The sequence below is a fragment of the Thrips palmi genome, unplaced genomic scaffold (assembly GCF_012932325.1).
Source record: "Thrips palmi isolate BJ-2018 unplaced genomic scaffold, TpBJ-2018v1 HiC_scaffold_15, whole genome shotgun sequence".
Taxonomy (NCBI): Eukaryota; Metazoa; Arthropoda; class Insecta; order Thysanoptera; family Thripidae; genus Thrips; species Thrips palmi.
The window spans coordinates 9,350,532-9,364,788 of NW_023144624.1; the positions used below are offsets into that span (position 1 = coordinate 9,350,532).

A 14,257-nucleotide genomic window follows, 5' to 3' on the forward strand; every position below is an offset into this window, starting at 1 on the left:
AGCAGTCCGAAGTCCGCCCGGCCACCACACTGCATGACTCCATGACACCGCGACTCCGTGACGCGTCAAATTCTCTTAGGCAGATGGACATTTTCAGGAGCAGCCCGCTGGCGGCAGATGGGCCAACATTTGGGGGTCCAGCCGCAGGGCCCGCCGCGGCGCGCCACCGCCCCCACGGGCGCACCGAGCTAGTTCCCTTACCCTCCTGGTGAGCGCGCCACCGTCGCCCGCCGTGGCCCTGTTGGACAGAGCGGGTTGCCAACTCGAGAGGAACTTTCCCTTTGCCCAGTCAGTCCAGTTTGGTTCCAACTTTTTTTTTTCGAGCGTTTCCGATACGAGCCCATGTTTGGTCTGGCGCTTCTTTTTTCAAACTGACAACTTTTAAATAAAAATGATTCGACACATATGATGCCATGCGTTAGTGCATTTTTTTTTCAAAGGCCGTGTCACGTTCTTGTGCATTCAGGGATTGCAGGGAAATTTCCCCCGGTTGGCAGCACCGATGACCTCAGTGGGCTACTAGGTGCGAAGTGTATTCCGTAATTTTGCTCGATCAATGTGTTATGTTCTGTGTCGTTTATTCGTACTGTCGTTTTAGTTACACCAAGGGTACCCACACACCGGGGCACCCTCACCACTTTTGTTTCTGTTTGGCCGGTTTTCCAGCCGTGCTTTTTGTTCTGGAATGACTGTGTAGTGAGAACACCTGAGCCTGTCTTGGTACTTCCCGAGTACGGCAGCACTCCTGCACTCTAAATGTTGTACAGTGAAGATTCTCCATATTATGGTGAAAATGTTCCATATTACGGTGGTGCAGCTGACTTCGTAACATACCATTCAGAATTCACTGTAGCTTATAGATATTTTGACAAATTTCGTTGGTATTATGGAGAAAATCTCCACCATGATATGTTGGTGCAGCCTTTCACCGTAAGACATTTACTGTGTGCTGCGCCCCGACTCGCGCGCCGAGCCCCGACCCGCTGGCATGTCACCTGTAGCGATTGTCCTAGCGACGCACCGGCCCTCCGTCCTCGCCTCTCCTCGCCGCCTCGGCCTCGGCCTCACCCTCGCCTTCTTGCAGGACGTGACGCGGCTCGGCCCGCGGCCCGACAAGTGGATGCCGGAGGACGCGGCCAACGCCGACCCCCAGCAGATGAGTCCCCGGTTCAGCATCCGGCAGCGGCCCAACGCCTCGCGGACGCCGGACGGACGGCCGGACGGGCGCCCCGACGGACGTCCCGCCGCCGACGCGCAGGGCAACGGTGAGCCAGCACGGCGCGCACGGCCAGCGACGCGCCCCCTTCGCGGCGAACAAAGCCTCCAGCGAGGCCAGCGAGGCCGGCCTCGGCTAAACGCCGCTAATGCTCGCGCCAGAAGCCGCCGGGCAAAATCTTTCTTTCTCTACCGCCATTATTTTGGCGCCTTTTTGAGGGCACCGCTTCGCCGCTTTCGCCCTCACATGCCCGGGGCGCGGGCGGCCAGCAGCCCGGCCAGCCCGGCCAGCCCCCGCGGCCTCCACACAGCCTGTTATTGTGCACGGCCACGGCGCCACGGCCGGAGAAAACCAACAGGACGCAGAGTGCCTGCTAGTGCCCTCTCCTCTATCTAGTGTAATCCGCAAACCGGCCTACGCCCCTCGCCCCTACCCCCTGCCGCTCCCGCTGCCCCCTCCCCCAAGACGATGAGTAAATCCGGTGGCGGCAACAAGGCAATCGTGTGCAAGTGCACTGCATTGTAATCTCGGAGCTTGGTGGGGCACGCACGCCTCAGGGCGGGACCGAGCGCTCCCTCCCCCCCCCCCCTTCCCCCTCCCCTCCCCGCCGCCCCTGCGCCTCGGAGCGCCTCATCAGCCTGCCGCAAGGCTTGTTTGGGAAAGCAGGGCGTGATTCTGGCCCGCTGCACATGCGCCCAGTGGGGGTAGCGGCCCTGGCGATGCCCTGGCGGTGCACTGGCGGTGCACTGGTGGTGAAGCTGCCCTACGGTGCCCCTCCCCCTCCCCTGCCGATGCACGCGCCGTTTCCGTGTGACACCACGATGGCGGGCTGGGCCAGGCTGGGCCGGCTTAGTCCGCTCGGCTGCACCACTGCGAATGCCTCGGCGAATGCCGTCTCTCTCATGCCGGTGGTGCTTCTTGCAGCGGCCTGGGCGGGCCACAACAGCAACAGCGGGGTCCTCAGCGGCGCGTTCTCCGAAGGTAACAACTTTCTTCCTCTTCTTTGCGCTTTCTTCTCTATATAGGGCCGCAGCGCGAAGCGCGAAGGGCGGATTATTGGAAAAAACGACGCCGCGCTGAAAGGCGGTGTTTGAACCTACACCCTGGAAAAAGGATTCCCCGGGCCCTGTCGCTTTGTCCACGCACGTGGCAGGCTATCCACGCAGAGGGCCGGGTTCCAAAGTTCAAGGTTCAAACACCGGCTTGCGCGTGCTGTTGTTGTTGTTGTTGTTGTTGTTGTTGTGTGACTGTGCCTGTGACGCGTGCGCAGACCTGGAGGCGCAGTTCGTGCGCGTGCTGGTGCGCGTCAACGCCACCATCGAGCGCAACGAGGCGCGCCTGGCCGAGCAGGAGCGGCGCGAGACGGCCGAGCTGGAGTGGAAGCAGGTGGCGCTGGTGCTGGACCGCTTCCTGCTCTGGCTCTTCATGGCCACCACGGCCATCGCCTCCACCGTCATCCTCTGCGGCTCGCCCTACGGCCCATGATGGTGGACCTACGAGGGCGCCACCGTGCAGCCCAGGGAGCGGCCCCGCCTGGAGCCGCTGCAGCCCCTGCAGCGCCCCGGGAAGCACTGAGACGTCGCCAAGCGCCGCCAAGAAGGCTTCGCTTTCCTTTGGCGCTCCGCGCTCCGCCGCTGCGCTCTAAGCCGCTGATGCTTTCCTAGTTTGGTCCGGACCTCGCTGCTAGCTGCCCCGCCGCCGTGTCCCGCTTCCAGCAGCGCTTCCAGCGAGGCGAGAGGCGCCGCTTTCCAGCTGACCCCTCGCTTGTCTAGTGCTTCGAGTAGTGACGCCGTTCGCTCTCGCCTCCTTCAACTTCTTGCCTCACTATTTCGCATTTCTTACCCCCCCCCCCTCGCATTTCTTATCCGCGCCACTCTGCCCTTCCCCCCCCCCCCCCCCACCACCACCACTTCAAATTTCTGCCGCTTTTCACTCTTCAAATCCCCCCTCCCCCAGAACAAAACACGTTGAATTTCTCCCCTCCTTCCACCACGACCTCTCTTGGCTTCCCCCACCACCACCTGCCCCCCGCGTCTTGCCCTGTCCTCGCTAGAAACCTTGAAAAGTCAGCGGTTTGGCGACATGGACGACTCCCGTCCATCCAGCGGCGCGTTCGAGCGACAAAGGCCTCGTCTCATCCCTGTCGTGCCCTCGTAGGTCACCAACGTCACCAACCAATCGCCACCACCGAACAATTCGTCCAGAGCGAATCTCTCTCGCAAAGTGGAAACTTGACTCGTGTGTGTACAGTGCAGGCGCGGATCGAGTGGGGTGCAAAAGGACAATTGGCCCCCTAGACAGCCGCCTGAATTGTGGGCAAGGCAGCCCTTTGCCCCGGTAGGTAGGCAAAAACATTGCCCCTCCCTCGGGCCGGCCCTGGATCCGCCACTGCCGTCGTGTTGATGTGCGCACAGCGCACAGTGCTCCGACTTGTGTTGACTGCTCAGCGTGCTTCCGGGCGCTTTGCGTAGATCACTGAGAGGGGCGCCTCTAGTGCATTTATTCGTTTGTTTGTTGGCTTATCCGCCGCACTGTACTTATACAGTGGCGTAGATTAGATGGGCTCCAGTCGTGTAATGTGCCATGTTCCGACACACAGTACCTGTTTTGTTTGCGTCTTAAATCGCGTGTTTGCCAAAGATTCACAGATTTTCGTTAACGGACCTTATTTTGTCTCATGTGCGAAACTCCGTATCAATTGTATAAAAATTTATATATTCTTTTTTATTTTAAATGTAAGGACAGTTCCTCGACTCCAAACGTTTTCTACTTTGTCATGTCGTTATGGCGGAGATTAACAAAACGTAGAGTATTTAAGGTTAAGCGTTCTAGACGCACCGTATCTATGAAGACTACGAGTTACCGAATGTGAAAAAGCAGGTCTCAACTTTTTGTCAAATTCAGAATTTATTACACTCGGGACTTTCCAAGTGATTTGTGTACATTAGTGACATGGACTTTCTCAGGGTCTGCCGCCAGTTGGCTAGGGTTGTGACTATCCTCATTTTGATTACTACTAAGCAAAGACCCTGCACAAACAATTATTGGGTAAGACTTGACAACTCATGTGCATAAAGTCCATTTAAAGTTCAGGGTGTGCCATGAAAAGCTATGGCTGAGATCGTTCCCCCCCTGTTATTATTAGCCGTTCTCCAAAGTTTACTTACTTGTTTGGTGAGTGCATTGCACTTTGTATTGACAACGGATAGCGTTGACGGGATGAAGCGTCCTCTTCGAGCCGACGGCGCCGACGGGCTCGAAGGACACCAGGCATGTGGAGCGTGCCGAACAAATCTCATTGAGGAATCACAGGGTAAAGTAGGAGTCGTGCCTACTCATTTAGCGTCTTTCTAAAAGTTCGTTTTCATCGTTGTTTGGTGGCACCTTCATCCCCATACTAGCGTATAACTATTGGACTTAATTACTATGTGTTACCGATCGTTTACATAATTTTTTTATTTGATTTCTTAAGTAGTTGCGCAGGGAAAAAAATATGTACAGTATGTACGACGTAAACAAATATTTGAAATAAATATAATGTATTGGAGATTCCTGGATATCACTTTAATGCATCTGTACCTGGATTCCGAGATGGATGATTGATAAGTAACGCAAGCATTCATACACACACGCACACTCACACACAAACACACACGCACACACAAAAGCGGCTCATTCGTATCGTTCGGGGAAGTCGTCGCTCTGCAGGGAGAGGTCCCTGATGCACTTGGAGGCCGTCTGGTACGCTGGCTTCAAGTCCTTCACCGACTGCTTCAGGCCCGACACGGCCTCACTGTCGAACTGCTTCAGCGTCGGCTCCAAGTGGCTCTGAAAGGCGAAAATGGTCAAGAATTATGATGCCGTTTGGTTACTGACCGCGGCGGATCTCGGCCCGGGGAGGGGGTTACCTGAACTGTCTGTACCACGCCGGCCATCCCCTGGTCGGACAGCACGTCCGTGAAGAGGCTGAAGATCTTCTCGTCGTACCAGGCGATCTGGCGCACGATGCTCTGGCGCAGCTTGTCCTCCAGCTTGGCCCTCACGGCCTCCGCCGACTTGACGTACTCCTGCTGGCAGACGAGGATCGCGTCGGCGATATCCGTGCCGGCCGGCGCCCCCGCCACCACGCGGGCACCCCACTGCCGCAGGTAGCCCTGGCAGGACACTGTGTAAGTAGAGAGCAAAGTCTGCGGTGGACACGGTTACAAAATTTTGTTACCTCCATCGTGCTGTTGGTCTCCATGAGTTGCTGCAGGGTGCTCTGAGTGGTGCCCTCGGAGAGGATGGTGTGCCTCTTGACCACCTTCTGGCAGGCCTCCACCGACTTGTACAGGTCGCCGTCAACCCCTTGGGCCTGCGAGGGAAGAGGCAGAGAATTGGCCATGGAAGAGCGGGCCACAGTGGGCCAGAAGACCGGTGGAGGCGGCCAAAACTCTAGACGCGTTTTGAGCTCCAGAGTCGCTAAACAGGCCTCGAACCGAACGTGTGACCCCACCAATGGATTCCTCGTGCGGAGAGCAATCCATTGGTGGGGTCACACGTTCGGTTCGAGCCCTGTTTAGCGACTTGGCAGCTCAAAACGCGTCTAGAGTTTTGGCCGCCTCCACCGGTCTTCTGGCCCACTGTGCGGGCGGAGTCGGTCACTCGCACAAACACGCGCGCCCTTTTCCTCGGCAAACAAAAAGCCAATAGAATATGTATGGTGTCCGTATACCTGGGCGCAGCCCGCCAGGTGGAGGAGGCAGGCCACCGCGAGGCTTGCTGCCTGGCCCGTCCGGCCCGTCCGCCACCGCGTCATACTGCTGGCTTCTTGGCTGCTTCGCGTCGCCGCCACTCGAGACGACCGGCCGCCCGGCACTGGCCGCCCGGCCTAGCCTAATCGTGGAAAGGTGCATCAGTCAGTGCTCCGGGTATTCCTCTGCGGGGGCTCCTCGCCGGGGCCTCGTTGGTTTCCCAAAGCCCTTTTAGCGATTGAGAAAATTAATTTTGGGCCCTGAGTTTCCATCATGGGGGCCCCACGTCCGGGGGAGGGGTCCGGGCAACACGGGGGAAAAAAAGCAATGAGAAATGTATGTGTCCGGATACGGGCGCAGCCCCCGGGAGACACCCCGCGGCTTACCTCCGGTACACGAAATTTCCAGGTTACTGTGGTTTTTGCGCCGGTCCCGCCACTCGAGACGACGCCCCGGACTGCCCCGGCTTACCTTCTAAATCATCTCCGATTATTTCCCGTCTGCGGTTCCTCCCCGGCTAGTGCGAAACCCTTTCACCGATAAGAATAATTGGCTGAGGCGTTTCATCCCGTCGGTCCGAGCACGCACCCATCGGGCACGCCACTGCGTGTTCGACTTCTGCTGGCACTTCCCTCCTTCCCCGCGCCATTTTTCCAATTCTCATCATCGAGTCTTGAGCCCTTTGTTCAGGAAATAGGGGCGCTTCGTGGGTACACTGTGAAACTGAAGTGTGTATACAGTGCACACTTAAGTGCTTCATGTGTGTGCTCAGCACACACTTTAGTGCTCAGTGGTTAAGTTTTCAGGAGTGAGTGGGTTGAGGTGAGAGGTGACGATTGAAAGTGGAGCGACTGCCAGGCTAGTAGGAACTTTATTGCTGGCTGTACAGTTCGAGCTGCAGGTTCTCGCGGATGGCGTTGCGCTGGTAGTGGACCTCCTCCTTGCAGAAGCCGCTGAACAGCCACGGGCACGCGTACTCGATGCTCTCGGTGCAGAGGGTGGCCATGCCGCCATCGCGCGGCGCGAACCGGAACTCGGACAGCGTGGGCACTGCGGCAGGGGGTAGCGTCGGCTCGCTAGTAGAGCGGAAGCGCGGGGTAGCGACACACACGCGCCGGAGCGGCGGCCCGCGGCGCTACCCCGCGCGCGGAGAGACGTTATCGGCAGCATGATAGAATGCTTCCGGCGGCCCAAGGCGGGTCCTGTCGGCCACGCACGATTCGGGGGCCCTCTGCGTGATTGAATTTCAGATGTACTCACGGCAGAAGAAGTCGGTGTAGAAGCAGGTGCTGTGCGTGGAGCGGATGATGAAGTCGCTGCCGGGCTTGGCGGGCAGCACCTCGAAGTGGGCGGTGGCGTAGTTGGTCAGGGACGGCATGCCGCTCAGCCGCTCCGAGTACCGCACCGTGTACTTCCAGACGCCGTGGTTGCCCGCGTCCGAGAGCAGGTCCCAGTCCAGGCTGCGGGGGAAGTTTCCGGAAATTTCGAAAACAAGCGTTTGGCCGGGTTGCCTTCTGTCGACGCACAGTGGGCCAGAGGACCGGTGGAGGCCGCCCGAATCCCCGACGCGTTTTGAGCTCCAGAGTCGCTGAATGGGACTCGAACCGAACGTGTGACTCCACCAATGACTTGCTCTCCGAACGAGGAACCCATCGGCGGCTTCACACTTTCGGTTTGTCCTGTTTACCGACTCTGGAGCTCAAAACGCGTCTAGAGTTTCGGCCGCCTGCGACCGTCTTCTGGCCCACTGTGGGGGCGTGCGTCATGTTTGGCGGGCTGGCGGGCTGGCGGCGCGCCGTAATGGCACTCACATGGTAGGGTTCAGCTTGGGCATGTTGCTGAAGTCCGAGACGAACTCCCACACGTCCTTGGGCCTTGCCTGCTCGATGACGTACTCCTCGTGGTGCAGGTAGGCCCTCGGCGACAGCAGCAGGTACAGCACCAGGGCCACCACGACGCACACGCCGGCGCGGCGCGCGCACAGCGAGCCCCTCCGGCCCAGCTGCTGGCCCAGCTTCCTCGACCTGCCAATGCAACCGCATGTCCGGCGCTGCTTCGAGTCCGAAAACGAAAGCTACCAATAACCAGCGCTGCGTGTACTCACGTCGAGACTGTCATGGTTGTTGCTACTCCAGTTGCTGCCGGCTGCTCGGTTTCATGCTGACGCGGACACGTCCGCTGGTCGCTCCGTCTTGGCACGGACTGGCGTTCTGCGGCTGGACGGCTGGTGACGGTGTCAGCCAGCCAAGGGCTCCTCAAACCCGCGGCGGGAGGGAGGCCTGGCCGGGGGCAGGCGTGCCAACACGGCCAGCACCAACACACAGCCGCACGGAACGAGGGTCTTACGGTAAACGGCACGGAGGATGAAAATGGGCTCTGGATCAATTCGCTGCTTGCGGATTCGTATCGTTGCCTGTGCCTATATGCAGAGCCGGGAACACCGGGACGGGCGGGGTGAGGGGGCACTGGGCGGGAAGGCAGGGCAGTGGCACTGGCCGTGGAGCTCGTTGGGATTTCAACGCACTTGAAGGAATTTCTAGGAGTAAGGGCGAAACAGAGCTGTAATGATGCCATGGCCCGGAGCAATAATGCAGTGCAGTGCGTGTCCGACACACGGGGAATGCCATGCCGTCCTGCTTACGCTGTCCCGCCGCTTTTCGATGTGGCACCATGGTGGCACGAGGCTCCGCAGATCGGATCGGCTTACTGAGAAGGGTCGACCGGATGGCCGCCTATTCGGGCCGGAAAGGGGGAAAGGAGGTGGAGGGGGCATTTTGGTTATCAAGTTTCGGGGCAGACAAACCGTGCTACCGTGCCCGCTCTTCCTAGAAAATTTAAGGCTTATTCGAAACCTTGGAAAAGGCAAATAACAACACAAGTTAATAACAACAGAAAAGCTGTAAAATAAAACGCACGGTCAGCATCATTTCACTTCATTGCCATCGCCTTGTGAATAAATAACGATTTTAAAATATTTGAAACTAGATTTTAAAGAGTTGCCTGGGTTTCGTTCGAATCAGCGGTCTCAACTCTCAATGGAATACTTTTGCAAGTCAGTCTAGTTTCGTCTGGCCTCTGACGCGTAATGGTTTGAAAATTGGCGTTTTACCGCCCTCTGCTCTGTCCCGTTCCGGTCCACCTCCGCCATGACACTTTCAGTTGCTATGCTTCCGGTACGAATCCATGCCTTGTAACGCTTTGCGTTTGTTTTACGTTTGTTTTGATTTTGAGTGGTTAACACACAGGTTTTGATAAATTCTCGCCGACTTCACCTATCTTCATCGGTCACACGACCGTAAGTATCTTTTCCATGTGGTTTGTAATTGTTGCTGTTGTTGATTTCGTAATCTTCACCTCCCTTTGCTGCCCCAGGAAGGGCTCCACAGTGGCTTGTAGGTTATGTTATGTTTGGAACGTTTCTGGAATATTCATAATATTGTTCTGAAAAGCACTTACATGTCTCTAGTATACTTTAATGTGATATGTGATTCACACTTTTGATATACATGAAAGAACTGACGTTAGTTTCATTTTTATGAAGCGTTGTACATCTGTCACTATGCCCCTCTTACAAACTGGAACCACATTATTACTTTCCCTTGGCTCTACAGTTTTTATCATTCTTTGCCTGTCATATAAACACTTTAATTTCTTTTCAATTCTCAGGTGGAGTGCAACCATGGGCAAGAGCCGTTCCCCTTCACCCAGAAGGAGGCGGAGTCGCTCCAGGGACAACAGAGACCGTCATGACAGGGATCGGGAGCGCGAGCGAGAACGAGAAAGAGAAAGAGAGCGCGACCGGGATCGCAGGAGACGCCGCTCCAGGGAGCGAGAACCCATCAGGAGAAGGTACAAACTGTCACTCTAATAAATCACTGCTTTGCGTGTCACGAGCTCGCTCAGCCTCGTGTTGACTGTGATTGTTCAGTTTCCTGACGGATGTCTCTGTGTTACAGGTCAGAAGATCGGGATAGAAACAGGGATCATCGACGCTTCTCAAGATCAAGATCAAGATCTAAGTCTCCTGCTCCTAAACCAAAGGCTCGACCATTTGCAGCACCCAAAGTTGTGTCTGGTAAGCTTTGAATATTCGTATATGATTTTTGTCTTATGTCACCGTTAATATTTCCTGTTGCGTTGTTATGATTCCAGTGTGCCTAACCAATTAATTTATTTCCAGATGCTGACCTTGCTGGGAAGACACCTGAGGAACAAGAAATGTTGAAGGCAATGGGATTCTGCTCATTTGATTCATCTAAGGGGAAACGAGTTCAAGGAAATGATGTTGGAACTGTCCATGTTATTCTGAAGAGAAAATACAGACAATACATGAACCGGAAAGGTGGTTTCAACCGACCTTTGGATTTTGTCGCTTAATTTTTCTGTGTTAAATATTTTTTACCTATTATTTACTTTCACTCCGAATTTTTTGTCAGATTAAAGTTTTGTTGTAGGAGCAAGTGTTTTGTGGATAAATGGGATGAAAGAGTGTATGTGTTTGTGCTGTCTGGTATGTTAAGTTTTTGACTTGGTATAGATATGATTACCGGTATTTTGTTTTTGTTACATTACCAGACTGAAGAATACAATTGTACATAGCTGTGTATCTTAATAAATACTTTGTAAGGAGTATATTTTGAAAATTTTGTTTCCCTTTCTCTTTTTGTGGATACCAAGAGTACAACTAAGCCAAACATGTATCTATCACTCAAGCTAAAATGCAGACGAAGAATATTGCTAGAGGGGAGGGAAGACCACATTCTACTTCATTCGAGGAGTGGGGAAATGCCGAACAAGCATTCTACCACATCTCAGCACATCAGCCTATGGATCGCACCTGATGAAGAAGAGAGCCTTGCCAAGCCTGAGGTCCTCCTGTGAGCAAGTCCTCGCATCCTCTTTCTTTTTCATGTTTTCAATTTTTGATGTCAGCGAGACGTCTTGGTGACTTGGCGTTCTCCCTGGGCAGCTCGTTGGGCGGCGCGGTCCGAGGGGCGGCCGACTCGCCCCCCTCCCCTCCCCATTGGTTATGCAGCAGCCTGCGGTCATGCTCCCATCATGAGAGTCCGCTGGAGTTGGCTGGAGTCCGCCCGGGCTGCGAGTGCGACAGAGAGGGACGCTGGGCGCCGTCCGTGCCGGTCCCGGACTGCGGACGCGCTTGGGACGCAGCCCGACGGGGAGCCTGCCGCGTGTCGCTTGACGGCCTGGTCTGCCCAGGTGTCGTGCAGGGCGGCAGGGCCAGGCAGGGCAGGGCGCGCGTGCGGGGGAGGCCAGCTGTTCCTTCGCAGGCAGACTGATTCCGGAAGTCATTTCCCTCACTCTCTCGCACTCATGGGGCGTCCCGAAGAGGTGCGAGAGAGACACAGCGACGAAAGCGCCTCTCGGGATCAGTCTGCTGTTGGCTTGTTCGCGGCGGCCGGGCACTGCGTGGCTGCGTCCCGTCCAGGCACGCCAAGGCTCGCAAACCAGCCGCCAGCCCGCGGGCATCTGTGCGTGACCGCTAAGTTGAGCACTTTGGGCGTCGCACCGCGCAGCCACGGCACAGCCATGCCGTAGGAACGACTCCGTTCCGGGGTAGTTCTCTGCAAGCATGCCAGCAGGGAGGGCAAGGCAGAGAAAAACGGCTCGACCCTTTGCACGGCGCGTGACCCCCGTTCGGATAGCGACACGGAAGGGTGACATGACATTCATATTCCGCTGTTCGGCCCTTCTCAACGCGGTTGATGCCCCTTTTATGGCGGTGTAATATCCCCGCGAAATTCTAGTGTGCATTCTTTTTATTGTGGTGGTGCGCCTCCACGCATGAAGAGGGTCGCGGGCTGCAGTCATGACGGAAGCACTTTAAGAGGAGAGGGTGCTGTCTGGCGGAGCGGAGGGCCGCGCTGCCGCGCTGGATGTCCTGCAGGCCGTGCTGCAGGCCGTGCTGGGGGCTCCTCCAGTGACGGACGGGGGGCGGGCGGGGCAGGCTGGGTCGTTTTAAGACGCGCGCTCCATTAATTTGTCCCCGTGACTTATTGGCGCGCCCCTCCTCCGGATAAGGAGGAGGAGGGGGTGACTGGGGTGGACAGATAGGGCAGGGGAAAATCGGGTAAAAATGACGTCGACCTTTTTTATAATTGCTTCCTCCTGGCCCGTCTCGCTAATCTGCTAACATGCAACTAAACGCCGCTAAGCTGTCGGGCCATTAACAGTCATTTTGGCAGCGAGGGAAGTGACACGGGGACAGGGAGGGTGGCTGCACGCGTGGGAGGGAGGGAGAGGGAAGACAGTTCATAATAACTCACTCAGGGTGACGTCACCGCCTTGCCGCCTTGCTACCCTACCCGCCGTTCGAATGAGTCACCGTACCAGGAAGCCACCCCTTGGAGTGCACCCCTCCGCTCCGCTCCGCTTCCAGACCGTCCGGGAGCGCCGCGCCAACCACGCCGCGTGCTGCGGAGTCAAGAGTAGGGAAGGGAGAGAGGCGGCGTGGCGTGGCGGCCCGGCGGGGCGGTGTCGGCGCGCCGCGCCGCGGCTCACTCGGTCAGTAGCCCGGGAGGCATCGTGAGGCTCGCTGCGCTGCGTCGCTGCGTCCGTGTCGCCACCCCGCCGCTCGCCGGTCGCACCACGTCGCGGGAACCTCACCGCCGGGGAAGTCCAGGCCGAGCCGTGCGTCGCGCGTGCGTGCCTGCGTGTGCGTGTCTGTGTGTGTGTGCTCTGCTCTGTGGTGACATCCTGGCCGGCATGCCGGACGTGAGGACTCCGGCCGATAGCCGCGCCGGCTGCCAGGCCGGCTGCCCCGCCAGGTGAAGAGGGCCGTCCCCGTGATGCAGCAGGCCCGGCACGAGGACAGGCCCGCACCGCGGCGATGAGCGCCCACCCCGTCTTCCACAGCCCCAGCGTGCCGCACCAGCGCGGTGAGTCTTAGTCGCCGAGTGCGAGGCGTGTGAAGCGTGTGAATGGCCGCATGGCGACTTGCTAACGGAAGCGCCGTTCGGCCGCCTCAGCGAATCCACGCCGATGCGCCTCGCAAGGCTGTCAAGAACCTTGCTGAAAACATCGGCCTGTCTGTCTGTCGTTTGCCAGGTAGGCTGCCCGCCTGTCCGCCGCGGTTAGTCTAGTAATGGAAGTCGAAGTGGGCGCGGGGCTGGCATCGGAGTCTGGTCAGATCCTCGAGCAAATTAATCCCCCTTCCCCTGCCGTCCCACCCGCGCACAGAATTCTTGAGCATTCGACCGGGCCAGCCCCCGGCAGGCAGGCAGGCAGGCAGGCAGCCGCCTCCCTCACCCCCTGTGGCGGGGGCGGGACCGTTCGTCTCGGCTGTCAAATCTAAGTTGTAGAATCCAATCTATCTTGGTGTCGTCCTGGGCGAAAAACTCAGAGACACTCTCTGCCATGCGATTGCTTTCCGCTGCGCTGCACTGCCGTTTGCTCTGTGCGTTGCAGTGCGTTGCAGTGCGTCGCGAGCTGCACTCCCCCTTCTAATTGCGATGCAGATCCAGCGGCTGCAGTCGTCCTCCTCCTCTCGGATGATTTATTTCCCACGGCCCGGCCGGGCCTGATAATAAAACGCGGAATAAACAAGCCGCCCGAATCGCGGCTCGAGAGTTCCCTCTCTCTCTTTCTCTCTCTTTCTCTCTCTCTCTCTCTCTCTCTCTCTCTCTCTCTCTCTCTCTCTCTCTCTCTCTCTCTCTCTCTCTCTCTCTCTTTCTCCCTCCCTCTTCCAGCCCCTCGTCTTGGAGTGTTTTCGCGCCAGCCTTGGCCCTGCCCGCCCCGCACTCCGCGCACCGCACTCGGCAGCACTGCAGCCCGATGCCGAGAGTCGTCGCTCTGTCTCTCTCCCACTCGAGGGGCGCCCCCCGAGTAGGTGTGAGAGAGACAGAGCGACGACTCTCGGAATCAGTCTATGCTGGTCGTGAGAATTTCCCGATGAACGCCGCAGTGGTGGCCTTATCGAAACTCGCCGGCCTTCCTCTACGGTGTTTCTCTTTATCTGTTTGCGGCTCAAACTGAAATGTTTCTGGCCGCTCCGGCTTTTTGTCGCGCTGAAATTCATCCGTGCTCCTGGCGCGGCGTGGCGCGGCGTGGCGCGGCGCAGAGAGGTGACACAAAGGAAATAATCTCCGGCGCCGCGGCAGAGGCAGAGGCAGCGCTATAGTCGAATGGCTGCTGAATTCTTTTCTGGACAATTTACGGCGAAGGCGCTGCGCGCTGCGCGTGTGCCATGGTGCCATCCGCATTCCACTGCCAGGCGCTGCCAACGCCAGCAGCAGCCCTGCAGCCCTGTGTTTGCGGCCGCGCTCTTTTTCGCCCTCCAGGCTCCAGGCGC

The 14,257-nt window shown here is 57.5% G+C and overlaps 4 protein-coding genes across 4 annotated transcripts in view; 2 read left to right on the forward strand and 2 right to left on the reverse strand.

Moving 5' to 3' along the window:
- Positions 1-4,603, forward strand: part of LOC117641486 (neuronal acetylcholine receptor subunit alpha-10-like) — a 54,852-nt gene extending 50,249 nt beyond the window's left edge. The window contains exons 8-10 of the mRNA XM_034378853.1: positions 1,085-1,226; positions 2,141-2,197; positions 2,487-4,603. Of these exons, the coding sequence (XP_034234744.1) occupies positions 1,085-1,226; positions 2,141-2,197; positions 2,487-2,701 (414 nt within the window). The 3' untranslated portion in view covers positions 2,702-4,603. The remainder of the gene's footprint in view (positions 1-1,084; positions 1,227-2,140; positions 2,198-2,486) is intronic.
- A 155-nt stretch (positions 4,604-4,758) lies between these two features.
- LOC117641485 lies at positions 4,759-6,089 on the reverse strand. Its single transcript, XM_034378852.1, has 4 exons — positions 5,931-6,089; positions 5,436-5,570; positions 5,125-5,370; positions 4,759-5,044 (listed from the first exon to the last, which is right to left on the reverse strand). Exons 1-4 carry the CDS (start codon positions 6,012-6,014, stop codon positions 4,889-4,891), a joined length of 621 nt encoding a protein of 206 aa, XP_034234743.1. The 5' UTR covers positions 6,015-6,089; the 3' UTR covers positions 4,759-4,888.
- Positions 6,090-6,792: 703 nt separating this feature from the next.
- Positions 6,793-8,605, reverse strand: LOC117641583. Its single transcript, XM_034379047.1, has 4 exons — positions 8,054-8,605; positions 7,761-7,973; positions 7,210-7,409; positions 6,793-6,999 (listed from the first exon to the last, which is right to left on the reverse strand). The coding sequence occupies exons 1-4, from the start codon at positions 8,521-8,523 to the stop codon at positions 6,821-6,823; spliced, it is 1,062 nt and encodes a 353-aa protein (XP_034234938.1). The 5' UTR covers positions 8,524-8,605; the 3' UTR covers positions 6,793-6,820.
- Positions 8,606-9,085: 480 nt separating this feature from the next.
- On the forward strand, positions 9,086-10,581 carry LOC117641584 (U4/U6.U5 small nuclear ribonucleoprotein 27 kDa protein). Its single transcript, XM_034379048.1, has 4 exons — positions 9,086-9,244; positions 9,616-9,798; positions 9,906-10,024; positions 10,130-10,581. The coding sequence occupies exons 2-4, from the start codon at positions 9,629-9,631 to the stop codon at positions 10,324-10,326; spliced, it is 486 nt and encodes a 161-aa protein (XP_034234939.1). The 5' UTR covers positions 9,086-9,244; positions 9,616-9,628; the 3' UTR covers positions 10,327-10,581.
- Positions 10,582-14,257: the final 3,676 nt, after the last annotated feature.